Below are 17485 nucleotides of genomic sequence, written 5' to 3'. Positions count from 1 at the left end.
TGCTACTCTTGTGGAGTGGCGAGAATGAGGTGTGCTTCAGACGGCAGTTGAAGTTAAGCAGGTTCTTACTCCACTGACCAGAACCCCGTCAGGCCATACACACTTGCAGAAATCCCATATGGAGCACACCTACAAGTCCCTGCACTTAATACCTGAAGCAGGGAGATCTTCCTTCTAGCCAATGTAACTGCATGGTCCTGCAGACTGGAACAATGACACTCATGCTTGGTTTCCACTGGTGCGAGATTCGACAATCGTCACCCCCAAAAAACATCCAAGCTCAGATTTGAGAAGATGGATAAAAAAAAAAAAAAAAAAAAATCTCAAAGGCTTCATTTCCAGGAGTTGCTGTAGCTAAAACGTCCTGTTGCTTGTAGCCCTGCCACTATCCCTTTAGCAAAATAAATGGCCAGTTCGCAATGGAGAAAATCATGTAGTTGAAGACTGATGTATACACATGAAAATAACCAATCAGAAGTATAATTGTGGCAGTCCATTTCAAAATCTCTTCATGAAGACCTTTAGTCAAAAACCCACCAAACAGCATTTGTAAAGTTTCAAGTACTTATGCTACTCATCACGAAAGGGCAAAAATTGGTTTCTACATCCATGTCCATCAGAGTGCATCTGAGGAATAATTACCCAACAGGAAGCCATTTTGTCAGAATCTGCCTGCACTGACAGCTCAAATTATGTGGAACTAGCAGCTGGAATCCTGTCCATTTAACTTCATAATTAAAAGCTCTATTTGTCCAGTGTGCCACACTTTAATTACCCAATATCAGAGAAAACCATACAAAAGGAAGCGCCATACAAACAGAACCAGGCTATTGAGTATTGGTTTATGCAACTTTATTGAGGAAAAATAAATCAATAACTAGCAGAGCTATTAGTTGATCAGTCAACCATTGAGAGCTTTGCATCATTTATTCAGTGCTACAGAAAACAGTGTTGTGGAAGATAGATAAACTAATAGCTCCCGACTTCTAAAAACAAAACTGAAAATAAAAAACAAAAAAAAAAAAAAAAAAAAAAAAAATACAAAATGATCGGACCCTAGTTGGGGATTTAGGAGTATTCCCCACCCCCCCTCCCACACCCAAATCTCCATTCTCTGCAGAACATAAACTGGTTATTCCTTTATTAACATGCATAAAATACAGCATTATTTTTTTCTGCACTGCTGATGCTTATACACTCTGCAGCAATTCTCCATCCACACTGTCAGTTATGAGCATAAAATACATTTTCACAGACCTCAGGTCTCTAACACTATTCAGAAAAGCTTACAAAAAGGTGGATGCTATCCCAGCAATGAGGTGATCCTTACAAGAAGAGGCTGATCGCGCATGGAGCATCCTTTTTTCGTTGGCATCTTCAGCACGTGTTAGAGCAAATGAGGCACACTTTTAGTCTCATAACCAAGGGACTGTGAAGGTATATTGGCCATTTAAGGACACATGCTCCATTAAAGAGTTCAGAACTTTGGGCGATTTTGGATGAAAACTACTTTTAGAAATTCAGAAAGCTGGTCTTGTCCAAGCTGGAGAAACTATCTTCTTGTAAGAGCATGTGAATGAATGGGGAGGGTGAGGGGGAGGAGGGGGGAGGGCAAAAAAAAATATATGGTCTGATAAGGGGAGCAGCCAAATAAGATAACCAAAAGAAACCAGTAATTTAAAGTTTATTCCAGCTATAATGCAGGTTGTTCCGACTTCCACAAGGTAGCATCACATTGCATACTTCTGAGTCCATTCCCGGGCTATTCTGTTGTACCTGTGTGGAGAGAAGACGTGGAAATTGAGCGAATCCCCGTCCAGAAAGCATCACACCACAGAAATTCTTATTTCCTTAAAGGCTGGTGGCAAGTTGTGCAAAAGCAGTGATACACATTATACAAGTCAGGTCAACACAGCAAAGATCAGCATATCGCCAAGTGCTCATTTCCAAACGTGTTCACACTGAATGGACTGAATATTTAAAAGAAAAGGCTGAAAAAGCAAAATCATGGTGATCTTATGATGTCGAGAGTCAAATCGACAGCAGCTCAGTGGCACTGTTATACTTCTTACTAGCTCAGGAAGATCAGAGCGGGGATGTAGACAGTGACAGCACCGGCAGCTGTGGAGGCACTGAATACGGCCGCGATGTGGATATCTTAGGCGCCTGCAGACGTTCACCGGGAAGTGCTCTCTTGCGGCGGAGGCTTAACTGAGCTGGCAGCGTTACAGGAGCTGTAACGGGGCCGAGCGTAGCTTTAGGAGTGTGTGGACAACGGCAGGTGGCTGTCTGCCCAAAGTACAGTATGGATCACTGGCAGCCGTCTCCCATGAAGGGTACGCTTCCAACAGAAAAGGTGGCATTGACACGTCCTCACACCAGGCCTCTGTGCTTTTTTAGGGCTGAAAGAGGTGTGGAATGAGCGAGTGCTCGTATTATAGCATCTCAATCCTTACATTTAACTTAAGTACAAGTAAAATTAACCCACGGCCACAACACACCACAGTTACCCCAACCCCACCCTGTCATGAGGACACTGATGTCCCGAGGTCTGGCTCATTTTAAAAGGTCCGTGCATTATGGTTTCATCAATGCCTTTGAGATTCCAAAACTAAAAGTTTAACATTTAACACTTAACACAAATATTTAGTCTCTGACCTGCTGACAACTCGTTCACTTTGCACACACCAGCAAGCCTGTGGCTGATCAGGACACACGGCCCCTAAACTGAATTGTGAGAACAGTTGTGCCAGCATCTCCGATCTTCATGAAAAGGGTCTGTTTTGTTTTGGTTGGGCTACTTTGTGCAAAGGACAATCCGTTACCGTATAGTCATGGAACACGAACACCACACTAAATGTATAACATTTGCTGATCAATCGGGAAGTGAAATCAAATTGTCACATCAGGTTTTTCTGAATTTGTAACATCGGGAACACAAAAGGGATGAACTCAGGGTGGCAGAACATGTCTACGAGTACAGTGCTTCGAAACGTACAAGAGATTTTACACTGTTTCCTCAAAACCAATATTGAAATAGATTTTTGCTTAAGCCTCCTTATCAAACAAACAGCACAACCCTGCATCTCCAAGCAGTTAATCCATCACAGGCCAGAGTGCCTCAGCTCCATTAGTTAGTTCACAGCAGCAGTGTGGTCCTCATGCAGCACTTCAGTGCAAACGGTCCTGCTCACTCCAAGATGCCGGGGATCTTACCCTAAAGCATTGCATATTTCTCTGTCCATTCCCTCGCTAGTCTATTATACCTAATAAAGCAAAATGGTGCCACGTTACTTGGAGAATCAAGTGTTTATGCTCGTCAACATCTAGCAGTTGAGACTAGTTAGTTTTTAACATTTGTAGGACAATTGAAACTGCACGAATTGAAGGGCCCAGGCGGTGGATGCATACTCACTTTTCCCTATCTGTTTTGTAGATGCGTGCGATCTCTGGCACTAGAGGGTCATCTGGGTTTGGATCACATAACAGTGAACAAATGGACAAAAGAACTGTAACAGAAGAAGTTCAGCATTAAAAACCTGTTCCATCAGGAGGTACACAAGAAAAATCAACGCTTTTAAAATCGGGCGTGCTGAATGACACCACAGGAGCCACTTTGACTGTAACCCCTTCCTTCCGAATACAGCAGAGCGAGACAATCACAGGAAATTAAACCATCACAAATAAGCAATCGTCACGGTTTAAGTGTAGCCATTTAATACATTCAAAAGCAATAAAAGCACAAATTTGGTAAACACTTCCAGAAGAAATAAACCAGCTACTGCTCTCTTCACTCCTTTATTAACAGTTATTGTATTTTTACTGCTATCTGTGGATATATTGTTACTTTTGAGGTGAACGGTCAAATTCATAGGCTTGGCAATTCATTTCCCTCCTGGGAACAATTTAAACGCACACATTTACATACCAAGGCTGTTATTTACTTACATAAAAGTATTTTGTTGCTGGTATTTATGAAGGATGCAATTTTGAGAAAGCAATGCATAGACATTTAATATTTGCTTAGAGAAAAATCATGGCTTTCCAAACAAAGCCCTTACCTTTAGAAATAGTTAACGCAGGAGACCACTGTGATCTTAGAATATCAAGGCAGATGCTGCCATTACTGTTAATATTTGGGTGATAAATTCTTGTGGTAAATGCAACCTGGAAAATAAAAACAATCCTTTTATTTTCATAGCACACAATTCTCTTAAAAACATTCAGGGGGGGAAAAGTCAAAGTTGAAGGAACAAACAAATGAAAAATACAGGGGTGCATAAAGATCAGTGCTGAAAAAACTGATTTCCTCTGCAACTATATGCAGGGCAAAATTATTCAACCCCATGCCAAATAATTTGCCCTCTTAATATGCTACATCCAATAAGCATGTCCACACTAATATAAATGCAATCGAGCAATTAGTGTTGCACTGAAAATGTTCTATCCTGCAGGTTTCAGCCCCTCAAGCTGAATGGATACTGCACAATGGTTAAAATTCATCCTGATGCCCCTAATTCTTACTACAGGCTCATTTTCATTAAAATACATGAATAAATAAGTAATTCTACAAAAGCATGATCCCATGGTAAAACCCTGTCTCTTGCTCAGGTTTGCTCTTGGCATTATCTAGAATACATTAAACAGACGGTAATTGCAGCACTGGAGGCTAGAGCAGTATTACAGCGGAGCACTACTACCACAGACTAAGTGATGAATTTCAAAATATCAACTGGACACATCAGGTGTGTGCAAATGGTTGTGCTGCTTACCTTAGGTGGTTTGAAGGGGTAGTCTGTGGGAAAATGAATTGTCAAGAAGAAAACACCACCCTGATATGGACTGTCATTCTGTGGGAGAGAGCAACAGATGTCAAAGGCTGACCAGAAGAAACAGTACCTGAAGTCCAAAACGCATGCACAGAAAAGCAGCAGTACTTACAGGTCCCATGATTGTGGCTTGCCAATGAAACACTAAAAAAAAAAAAAAAAAAAAAAAAAAAAAAAACACACAATTAGACCGTTGGAAGAGATAGTTAAACGAAACACAAAAATGCTTTCATAAAACTTACTGTCATCCCCGACTGGACCCGCTGAACACTGTGCTGGTGGGTCACGTGCCAAATCGTTCAGCTCCTGGAAAAGAAGGTAAAGACTGTCAGAATCCAGGGTGCAGATGAACAGCAGCCATTTCATTCCTGTTAAACACCGTAGACTAGAACTCATTTTGCAAGGGTTAAACAAAACAAATTATGAACAAGAATGAGGTTTAACAAGATGAGACACTGACGTCCAGTATCACCAATTCACTGAACACAAGCACGCCGCATATCATACAAAGTGGTGGAAATACCGCACTAGGCATCTTCAGAAACCAGGGCTGAAATGATAGTCATTGATGGTATCTGTGCACTGCACCTGGACCTAGACTTGGGGAAAGCAAGCCTTCTCAAAGCACACATCTCCACAGCATGCAAATCAAATCAACAGACAACCACCCACACTGGCAGCACTCCAGATACATCAGCACATGCGGCAGGCTGCAGACAGTACTGCGATTAGTTTTACATTAGATCTATTTATACACGGGACAGAAGAGAATGAAGAAAGCAGAAGTTCATTAGAATGCATGTTGTCCATCCAATTTAAGACACCGAGGTTGACTACATCCCATTACACTGGTGCCAAATGTATTCTGAATTTTTTTTATGAAAAAGTGCTTGTGGTGAACTGCATGCATACCAGAGAAAAATACTACTTTCATATTCATATTACTTTATATTAAAAGTAAATTGAAAGTGCTTGAGTTAATTGGGGTTGTGTAATAGTCTCACGAACAACCAATTTCACAAGGTGATTCTTAAAAACAAACTATATACATACAGAAGATTTAAATGGCAGACACTTAAATACTGATGAGCAGCAAACCTCAGTACTCAAATGCAGCAGTACAGAAACCACAGAAAGTCTGAAAACATGCAACTCCGATTTTCAGTTTTTAACAATTTGTTTTTACATGCACAGAACTGCCAGATGTGCTCTCAAACTGAATGAACCTGTGCACTGGATTCTACAAACATGAACTAAATTCAAAGTATGTAAATATTATGACAAAATCAAAGCCACTTCTGCAAAATTTCATTAGATTTAATACACGTGTTATTTTTTAAGCAATCTGCTTGTCTGGGGAGATTTGCAATGACGCCTTAGAACAGTACTAGCAGGATTTAAACATTTGGCGTGAATTGGCACAGTATCTTCACCTATAAACGAGAGTAGCTTGAAGTGTGCACGATTCTCACAACCCTGAGCTGAAGTTGAAGTCTGGCTCATGCATCTTTTATGATGGATAATGTAGCTGCAGCAGATCAGCTGTGCCTGTACAATACTTTTTGATTCAGCCATTTCCAATCAGCTTCATTATCATTGACGCTCTTACTTTCCATTTTCACCTTTGCTTATTTTTAAGTAAGTAATAAAATAAAATCACTGATAACTGGTTGAGAATAAAAAAGTAAATTCTGACCTGCTGATTCAGTTATTCAATAATTTTTAAAATCAACCCTTTAATTAAAAAGTTGCACATAGAAATCTGAACTTTTACATGCAAACATTCATAAAAACTGCACTGGACATTAAAAAGTAAAATCCATATTTCTTATTAATGGGGGAGAAAATTATACAGTTACAAATTGTAGCCTTACTCCATCTTAGCTCCCACCAGACAGTGGGATAGAACTAAAAACAGTGCTTAACTCAAGGCTATACATTTAAGAGAAGGGACTGTGGAAATTACAAGCTCTACCTGCAGGATGCCAAGTGCTTTCTGTGAAACAAAATTCTCAAATTACACACAATTCTACAGATACACTGTATTGGTTTCAACAATCTGAGTCTTTCAAAAAAGGACAGCAACTTCATCATTATTTTTCATACACTAACATCCGATTAAACTGGTGGATACAGGTAAATCTAGAGTACATCACTGGTTTCAACTGAGGGACAGTGCAAAAGTCCAAGTGCTCAACCCTTCTGTTGGACAGCTTTCATCCTTTACCTTTTCACAGATGTTAACATGTCTTAGTCATATCGACCCAGTCAAATCAGGTTTCAAATACAGCCCTGTGGAAAACTGAACAGCCCTATCTCAGTTAAGTCAGTCATCCGAAATGTCTAAATGTTTATTTCATCTGTCTGGTTACCTTAGGTTAATTCTATTTAAAGATATTTACTTAAACGAAGTTACATTAACCTACAAAAACTACATTCTTCCCTTACTTAAAGGTTTACATTGCAAATACATGTAAATGTAAAAGGGACTGCAGATAAATGTTCCTAGAATACATATTCCCCAACTTTCATAAAAAGGTTCCATTCTGCAACTCTATGTACGATGTTTTATGAGTCACTCGGAAATGCACAACTAGCTCTTTACATATCCAACGTACAATGGGGCCAATAGGAACATTTTACGTCAAATGTATGCAAGTCAGGTGTTACGTAACCCGGGGAGTGCATGTATTTATAATTTGTTTTAAAAAAACGAATACCTCTAGGACCAATCTTAAAGTTCTTAATGTTCCATACCAAGCACACACAACTATAAAAAGAGCAAGATGGGGATTTAAATAAGTACTGTATGGACTAAGAGAATAACACTTCCGCAACGGGCTTTTAAGTGTACTATGCCATGTACCGCCCCCATCTTACAAGGCAATCAGCTCTGACATTCGCAGGAGCCATAAATGAGAATATTCAATTAAAAATTAAAAATAATCCTACATGGAGCAAATCAGAGAGCACAGAGGGTTTGGTTCGCTTTGCAACAAACAATGGCAGGACCATCCTTAACCACATTCATTTTTAAGTTTCTTAATTAACCTGGCCTACAGTTCTTACTGCAACATCTGTACGGACAGCTGCCCTGCCCCCACGTGTGTTCTGGCACAGTTTACACTGTTTACACTCCAGGATATAAAAGCATGAGAAATACGGGCAGTTCACCTGAGCTATACTCTCTCCTAGCATTTTTAACACTAAATCCTCAAGGCAGTGTCGGATGTTTTGACAAAATTAGTCAATGTCATCTTTTAATTCTCTTTTGCATTATCAAGCAGAATGCTTTGAATGTCCAGGCCTACTTCAGTACAGCATGGTCCACTATATTGAAGCAGTTGGTTCCTGTGAAAAAGGCCCTAGAACCCCCCAGGGTTTTAAAACCCACTTCTCCGAGGCACAGTCTGCATACGGTGCAGCCAGCGCGTGTGTGATCGTGATCCTTAGGAGTTCCTCATTTGACTATCTCTACACCTATTAAATATACACGTCATTCTCAAAGGACACATTTGTTTAAGGTTAAGGTCAAAGAGAAAAGGAAAATTTTAAATCACGCAGGGTTTTTAAATGGGGGGAAAAGAAAAAATGCAAACTACACTGTGTACTACAGGCAGAGCCAGGAGTAGTGTTTGCATTTTTATTTTTCCTGAAACATTACTCAATTGGCAAGGCCAGCTAATAAAATCAAAGCAACTAGTAAATCAAGCTAAACTAGGGCAGTCTTTACCAATGATTTCATCAGGCCAAGACTGACATTTTGTGACATCTATGATTGGTTGCAAAATACAGGTGGAGACTTGTTTTTGAAGCTCCGTTGTCACATTTGTTCGCATATCTTCGCAGACCTATAGTACAAGGCCAGTTTAACAGCTAAGCAGCAGCCAACACACTGAATATGGCTATTAAACTCCTGAAGTCTCCACCATTGAGAAGCCCATCGAGTTCTTAATCTTTCATCATGACAAGCAGAGTACTTGAAATAGCTGAACACAGCACAGACTGTTCGCTCTGCACTGCCTAAAGCCAATTACTTTAGCAGTGGCACATGAAGAGGCGAGAGCTACACAATGCAGACGTCATAGGGGCTCCACTTGTCTTAAAAGGAGGGCTAACCTGCCAACACTGCCGGTCAGCACAGTTGATCAAGCAGCTCAAAATTACCCATCAGCCACAAAGATGCTTTGCCTTCTTTCATGTAGCATGCATATAAACTGCCTTTTTATGATTGATGTTTAACCACAATTCCCAAATAAAAATAGGACACACACTTAATTCCTGTAGAGTTTCTTCAAATCACGTGCTTGACTAAAGCATGCCGCGGTGTGCGTCACAGATGAGTGTTGTCTGTAGCAGTCACATTCTAGTTGTGCATTTGAGTGCTGGACATCTTTGCCATTTATTCTTGTGCCATTCAATAGATCGTATGCACTATAGACAGCTGGACAAGATTTTGGATTTTCTTTTTCTGCATTCCAATAACTGCAATAGCATCCCCATGTTAATGCCATCTAAGCAATGATTCTTAAATATGAACAATGGCCTCTGGGTATTTCTCTGCACAGAAGCCCCCCACCCCCATTCACAAATCTAAGCACTGATTATTCTGTCCAATAGATCAATTTTGCAAGTAGGGTGCAAATTAAACACTTATCAAATTGACTCAAAACTACATACTAATTTGTTCATCTAGGTTTCCCACCAGACCAACTAAGCAGCAGGGCTCTTGACTTAGTCTTTCAACCATGTGATAGCATTCAACACCTTGCTGTTTTTGCAAGTGGCTTCTCTGAAACCAAAATCCTGTGAGACTACTGCTACCCAGAATAGCTGTTAAAAACATTGCACTACAGAGTGTGAAACAGGGATGGCAGCACCTACAGCAGCATTTACTGCACTAACAGATAGTGTTTTCCTCCATCTGTTACCAATAGATTAATCAAAGCAGCAATTACTCCCCTTTTAGATTAGTTGTCTAGAACTTCAGAACGCAATCCAATCACTAAAATGCTAGGATCACAAAGCAGTTACCTGAACACTATCTGTGCCACCAAAATGGGAAGTGATGGAAAGTTTTAATGTTGATGTAAGTGACCCACATGATAGCAGTGAGGGAGCTGTGGTGTATCAGGTTAACTGAACCTTCAGAGATTGAATACCAGTTATTCCAGTGAATTGTTAACAGCACTAGAGAAGGACTTTATAGCAATATCCTCAAAAAAGTCTGGTAGTATAGCCTTAATGTTGAGAGCACTACCAAGGAAACTGCAAAACTGCTGAAGGACATGGAGTTCCTATGGTTTACTTACCTTTAAAAAAAAAAAAAAAAGGTACATGCAATTTCTGTCATGTTTCCCCCCCCCCCCCCCCACACCAATGCTACTTGCAAGCTCAAACAGTACAACTTCAAAAACAGTGTGTGGCATTGCTCCAATCCCCCCTCAAAAGGTGCAGTAAGAGGAAACTGGAAAGGAAATGGCTCAGAGTGTTTCTGCAGTGGAGCATGTTGCTCTGGCTGAAAATAACCTACAGAATAAAACCTGTAAAACATTTAAGTGAAATTGAACAATTTCAAATGCATTGAAACAAATCTCATATGACAGCAGAACGTTTCTTCCCCTCTAAATAAATGAACAGTACAACAACTTTTCACACCACCTGCCAGCTGTTTCAACAATTTACAGAACAGCTGGAAGTTAAAAAAAAGTTATCTGCCATCAGTGCAGCTGGGTAAGGACATGAACAAAACTTAAATCTACCTTTATAGGTTTCTATGTACTTTTGATGTACTTTTAAAAACACAGTAAAATGCTTCTGCGTTTTACTTGCGTTCAAAGTAAATGAGCAGACATCCTTCATCTAGGAACCTTCTGAAATATTGCAAACCTGCAAGTCTTTCGACCATCAGCACTATGGATTGAAAACATTTCCATATTGAACCAATTCCCTAGGTCCTGCAGCATGCAGGTAATCTCAATCTGCAAACATGGGTATCTGTATAAATTATTCTGATAAAGCATCAGTGCTCAAAGTGGTCTCTCTCGAATAATTAAAACACTTTGCATCTCGTTATTTTTTCCACCTGCTGCTGATGGTCAGATAAAAATATATATACAAGTCAATTTTGTGACTATGTAACAGCACATAAGAGCTCCTCTCAAAACCATATTACTTGGTCATAAATCAGCATTCTGCAAGACTGCATTGAGCCCTACGAGACTCACAAGGCCAAGCAAACATCTGTGTATATAGGCACAGATGCTGATTTTAATAAGCCAGGCTCTGTATACACTTCATACTGCACGTTTCTTTTCCCCAAACCTTTGGAGATGCAGGTTAAATGTGTCCGTTTCAATTTGGAGAAATACCTTGCTCATCAATACAATGAGCCAATATTGACAAACAACTTGCAAACAGGGTTTTAATGGAAGACCTATAAATATGCTGTTATGTATAAAATACAAGTTATAAAATCATAGGAGGTGCTGGGCTATTTAACTGTTCATGGTGTACTATGCTTCACCAGTACAATGACAATCTAATAAACCACAAGGTGAAGAGATAAATTAATAAGGTGTACAAGGTCAAAACAGTGCTGAAGCACATGTTACAGATATAGAAAAGTAGTTTCTCACCATAATTCAGTTTAGGATATTTTTAACTACTATTTAACAACTATTACATTACAAACCACTTCATACATTTATGGTTTGTATATGATTTGTATCGCCAGTTACAGATCTATGGATTACTTGACTTTAAAATCTCACGCGAGAAAATCCCTTTCACAGCAAGTGTCTAGGCACGGTTTCATTAACAGACTAAGTATTGCCCTTAATAAAAGATGAGGGAGATGGTTTAATTTCTTTAGATCGGCTCTCGCAGTGAGAAAGCCCAAAAGAATGGGATATAAAGCCACGTATAGATTTACAGATAACACATAATACAGCAAGATCCAATAACTTTCCCAACTAGGTGTCCCAATATAGAAGTACTAAGTTATACGCATTTACACACATTATTCGTACATGCAATGCTTCAGTTAAGAACCTCAGCATTTACAGTTACAGTGGATACCTAAACCCACCCCTGTGCAAATGACCTAACAAGGTTCTATCTACTGTCCATGCATTTCTAGCCTCAACATGAACAAGAAAGCGAACATCCTTGGATGTCCCAAATCCCAATTCAACATATAAAAAGAGTACCATTTATTTGACCATTTCCTAATTTTACCAAAACAAACTCAAATGTAAATGGTTTACTTGTTCAGAGTGAAAAGTTGTTTGTAGCTTGTTCAATAAAAAAAAAACCCTCCGGTTTGTGTAGACAAGGGAGCAGGACACACCACGATTGTTCCAAATTTTAGGTCAGAATACAGAGTCGACAAAATTAAATAAGTTAATTTGCTCCCAACTTGGAATCTCCAGTTGTTCCTCAGCTCACCACTGAAAAAGCAGCACATGACATGGGAGGGATCTAAATCGATAAAAAGCATCCGAGATGCGTGCTGCCAAATCATCCCCTACACAGCATTAATAGAGCTATAGCTTAGAGGAACAGAGCCAGGACTGCCTGAAAAGAGGCCTTAATCTGCACTCTGAAAGGACTGAGCCCTCTGGAGTCTCACATTAATTTTTATTATTTATTTTTTATATTAAAGTTTTTTTTGATGTTTGAAGTCTTGTAATCATGTCTCACGTTCTCACAATTAGCTTCACAGACCATATATGCTTTGACTTCTTAATGAGAACTAAGGGTCTACATGTTGCTATGGCAATGTGGTGAAAATGGCAGCAGGGACAGAAAAGGAGGAAGACGAAAGTGTCAGGGTGCCAGCGAACGGTTCAGGAATACACTCGAGCACTGTGTGATCGAGCACACTGTGATCAGCCTACTTTTGTATTGTCCCCTGGAATAAGGAGCATTTCAGATACATTTAGACAATCCCACATGGGCTATTTCGGATGCAGTCAAATCCAATGCAAAAACAAGGGGATGTCGTATATACATGTACATGAAAGCATCTCGTGGACAAGTCAAATACACACACACACACGGGAGAGTGTTGCAAGTCATGTCGTAAGTGCAAATTTCTCAGTCACATACAGCCAAGCTGTAATATAGACCAATCTGACAATGCAACAGATCTCTCTGGTGTTAAAAAAATGTGTCAATCATTGATGCTTGTGAATCTTCATGAATAAATAAATAGATTCTATTAAGAATAAATTCCACTGACCTTGGCGAGATAAAGTTAATTTAAAAAAACAGTGGATGCCAGGCAACTCCCATTTAAATTGGTAACCCCATAAAACCAAACCAACAGCCCCAGTAAAGCAATTTGTAAGTGGTGCACCAACTAGTTAAACTACGGAGCGAGAGATCGGTCTCTTTCACACAACTGAACAGTTACACTATGAATTTCACTTTCTTTAGATTTTTTTTTTAGGTCTGCTTTGTCTTTGACTATATACTATTAGGACAAAGTGTACAAATGAGAGGCCATTAAACCCATTGTGCACATTTGGTGTCAATTAACAACTAAGTGATCCAAGGATCACATCCTGTCTATAAAATTAATTTTACAGTACTGGTACTTACTATCCAATGCACACTTTACTCTTTTTGTTCTAATTTCAACTGTAATTTGTAATACTGCAATTCCAAGAGCCAGTTCAAAATATATCACTAAGTATATGGGATAAGTTTTATTGTAGTACTTTTGCTAGTTTGAGGGGGAGAGCTGACATTGTGAAGAATCTTCTTTATCATAGTGACAGTTACACCCATGAAGTAGGTCTCTCAGAAGCCTTGCCCCTGGACCACAATGGGGGCCTAGGCAACCCTCAAGAACATGACCTACATTTTTTTTTTTTGTTCAGTCACGTAAATGTCTGTTTCATAACATGTTTAACTGTTCCAGTTTGTTGATATGAGCAGTTAACACAAAACAATACAGGCTTTTCTTCTCTTCTGGAAAGGGTTAGGTGTTTCTGGAATATTAAATATACCTTTAAGACAATGTCTGCTTTTATTTTCACATACATTTTTATAGACGTGTGCATCAATTTGTTCTATTATACACAACTACATTGTGTTTTTTTAGGTTTACCTTTTCATTACCTAATTGTAGATGCATGGAGTTACAGAATACATATTTTTTGATTATAAACAATTTAAATGTAAATTGTCATGTTTGTGTTTTAATACTTGCTATTTGGATAGAGAACATGAAAAAGTAAGAATTAATACTGTAGAGGTAATATTACAGAATATCATCTATTAAGGGTGGCATTATTAAATGACAAAATACATTAAGTAACTGATTAATCAGCAAACAGATTGATTAGACTCCTCCCATCAAAATAATTGTGCAGCACATCACTAATATACATTATATACATACACAAAGTACATTTTAATTTCTACTTTTAATATCAATGTGATCTTACTTGGGGATGTAGCAGACTGTTCAGTGCAGCAGGTATAAATCCTTCAGATATTAAGTAAATTGTACAACATGGAAATTAATAAAGGATGTACAATTATCAATCTACATAGGGCAACATTTTCAATTAGATCCAAATAGTCTACTGTAAACCTGCTTTTTACTGCTTTTTCGGTTTGGGAGAACCAAAACAACGGCACCGCCATTGGGAAGATACTCTACCTGACATAATATTATATAAAATATATAATCTGGATAAGTCTTGTGATGTTGACATATTTAAGTCTTAGACAAGCTAGATAACTACAGAAATGTAAAAACGATTGTTAACACTGAGTGGGAATAAGGGAAAAGCAAACCTATCTAGGAAACTAAACAAATTAGGCACAGAAAGAGATGCACTTTAAATGGCAGCTATTTACCAATGATCTGAAAATAGCATCCATTTCCATTACAACTGAAAAGCATTGGTTTTGAGCAGGAGAATGCTCTTGGCACACACTGCAGTTGCCTGGTGTTAATGCTACCTTAGTTTTGACATTTGCATTTACCTGTAGATCTGGCACAGTTTATGCTTCCTTACAAACAGTGTTCCAATCTTTATAATACATTTTCTGGCAATGGAAAATACATGAAATGTGAAGATAAGCATCAAGGTCACATTTCTGGTCCAAATATTACACACACGCTTGAAACACATGCCTAGGCTACTTCGTATTAAGAATTATACTAAAGCACTTTAGATGCAAGTTAAAACTAGTAACAGCTAAGTGTAATTGGGGATGTATATTATAAAAGAAAGTGGTTAAAAAAAAAACGTCTGAATAGGCATTAAAACGTACTTTCTAGGATGCATGCTACACTTGAAACAGTTAATGACTGCTAGTATTCATCAGGTTTGACTGTATTGCTTAAAAATGTGAAGCCATCAGGTTAGCATACCTGGTTTGCTTCATGTGGGCATGACGTCATACTTTAATGACTACCTGGAATCTCCCTATCCGAGCAGACGAGACTCAGGACCAATTAATCAATCAATCTGAGCACACGACGGGAAAACACTGGCCTAGGAGACGGATGGTATAACCTAAACAGGAGAGAAATTAGGGATCAATTGATCAATATCAGCCTGCTGCTGCTGAAAGGAGTGGTACACTTTTCCTTATGAATGGAGCACGTTAAAGCCACGTATGGGTTATTAGTAAGATTGTCACTGCATGTGTTAGACGGAGACTTTATTTAAAATAGGGCACGCTTTGACCTACACATCTCGACCTCTCAGTTGTGCATACAACAATAGGGCATCAAACTACAGGAGAAGTTACATGAAGCACATAACAGGCTATAGCGGACTGGATCCGCAGAAAGCCCTGTGAAGTGGTTGCATTTCCCGGAAACACGTAGATTAAAAACGCAAAAGGAAATCTGAGCACACGGCCAGTCCTCCCAGCCATTCCAGTGCACTTAATCACGACTGAGAAACGTGGGTTATATCCGGGAAACCTTCACGGTAGCCGGGCGAGATGCTCCACCCTTCACGGGGTGTGAAGGCGAAGGCAGCCTTTATCCCCCGTCTATCGGCAGCATCGCTCCGCCTCTGCTCCACACCACGGCCGCCGCGAAGGCCCCGCTTCAGCTCATTTACGGGATAATTGCGTTACTTTCGCCCATTTGCTTATGCCCGACACATTATCCACCCGCTTCATTGGCCTGCCAGCGCCTATACCACTACTACATCGGAGGACCCGCCATAGCCGCCATTTTAAACATGACAATGCGGTGAAAAGAGCGAAGGAAGCGTTAAAACAGCCTTTAAATCCGAGAGAAAGAGAAGCGCTGTGGAGCAAATAACGTGCTCGTCATGACACACGACACGGTGACGCTACCGCCGCTTAATCGCGCAATAGTTACACCGGATCCCAGACCCCCAGCTCTGCTGCTGTCAAACCGCTCACACACGCTCCGCTGGAGACCCCCGGACCCGCCGGCACGCCGTCCTCTGCCCTCCCGGTGGACAGAGCAGCTTATCCCCGTACAAAGCACACCACGGTTCCCACACCACCAACACAGCGGCGAGGGAAAGGACAGATTACATAACAGCCCGAAATACACGCGATTAAATCCCGAGGCGGCCATCATCTGTCCGTAATTCAGCCCCACCGCCATTACACCCCGGAGAGGACGGGAGAGCGCCCGGGCCTCGGCCGCGCAACCCGAGCGCCGGAGCGGCTCCGCGACCTGCCGCAGCACGGGCCTAGCGTTACATGAAGCCCGACGAGAGCGATCCAAAACCCGGGGAAAAACGCACACAAAACGACACGACAGCCCGGGCCCGCTGCGATGCCGCCCGGCTGAGTCTGGTTACCTTGTGGATTCGTTTCAGCGCCATTCTGTGTCTGTGGGTCGCCGAGAAGGAAAGGGGCGAAGTGTTCCTCCGAAAACCACCCGTACAAAAATAAAAAACAAACTGCCGCGCCAAGTCCCGGGCCTCGCACTCAGCGCTGATCACACGCAGCCGCTCTACAGTCGCCAGTCGCCGGCCTGCTCAATCGCTCGTCGTCGTCGATCTTCCCGAAGCCACTGACGGTCCTGCCGCTCCGTGCCAGCTCCTCCGTCCCTCTCTCTTGTCTTCTCCGCAGAGCTACTCCACAAGATGTCCGCCTCGGCCGGAACTACACACACCCAGCCGAGCCGGCCGAGCTTTACCGGATCACTCCGCCCACGCCGCACCACTGCGCCAGAGAAAGCAGTCCCGCGTCCTGCTTGCGCAACTCTGCATCACTTCCAGTCAATCCGCCCGGAACGACGTTTTAATTTGTATTTTGTAATGAGCAATACAGTTAGCAAATATATGATGTATGCCAGCATGAATGATCGTTTGTTAACTTAAACGTGACTAACATTACATCCACTTACACAATGAAGAACCCTTTATACGTGCAATTTAGATCAATTTCATCTCATATCATAAACAAAATCCTATTTTTTAATGAATGATATATGACCTGCTACACGATTGTGAGAGAAATCATTGTCATTGCTAATATACAATCAAGAAGATTCCTTACACTGATATGTATTAATAAACCAAGTTACTGTCTTCAGGATCTGTGATAAATATATGATAAATTCTGAATATCATGATGAATAAGTAATCTTAAAAACTCTGTGCAACACATAGACCTCATATATAGCTTACTAA

At 40.5% G+C, this 17485-nt stretch overlaps 1 protein-coding gene across 2 annotated transcripts; it reads right to left on the bottom strand.

Annotated features, from left to right (window-relative positions):
* Positions 1-837: 837 nt before the first annotated feature.
* On the bottom strand, positions 838-16956 carry LOC136766879 (ubiquitin-conjugating enzyme E2 D2). Of its 2 annotated transcripts, XM_066720741.1 has the most exons (8): positions 16649-16956; positions 5072-5135; positions 4942-4973; positions 4773-4850; positions 4062-4167; positions 3416-3509; positions 3217-3266; positions 838-1776 (listed from the first exon to the last, which is right to left on the bottom strand). In XM_066720741.1, the coding sequence occupies exons 1-7, from the start codon at positions 16670-16672 to the stop codon at positions 3218-3220; spliced, it is 447 nt and encodes a 148-aa protein (XP_066576838.1). In that variant the 5' UTR covers positions 16673-16956; the 3' UTR covers positions 838-1776; position 3217. The 2 variants fall into 2 exon arrangements, with proteins under 2 accessions (XP_066576838.1, XP_066576839.1); XM_066720742.1 differs by lacking the exon at positions 3217-3266 and having other exon boundaries at positions 16649-16951.
* Positions 16957-17485: the final 529 nt, after the last annotated feature.

This window comes from Amia ocellicauda, chromosome 13 (assembly GCF_036373705.1).
Source record: "Amia ocellicauda isolate fAmiCal2 chromosome 13, fAmiCal2.hap1, whole genome shotgun sequence".
Lineage (NCBI taxonomy): Eukaryota > Metazoa > Chordata > Actinopteri > Amiiformes > Amiidae > Amia > Amia ocellicauda.
Note: the sequence above shows the minus strand (reverse complement) of the source record. Positions and strands in the feature narration are given on the sequence as shown.

Bases quoted from the DNA above. Each gene is read 5' to 3' on its own strand.
- LOC136766879 (XM_066720741.1), bottom strand. From the start codon at position 16,672: ATGGCGCTGAAACGAATCCACAAG. The intron at 5,136-16,648 runs GTAACCAGACTC...CTTCTTTTCCAG, and splicing joins CGCTGAAACGAATCCACAAG to GAGCTGAACGATTTGGCACG. The intron at 4,168-4,772 runs GTAAGCAGCACA...TTTATTTTCCAG, and splicing joins ACCCCTTCAAACCACCTAAG to GTTGCATTTACCACAAGAAT.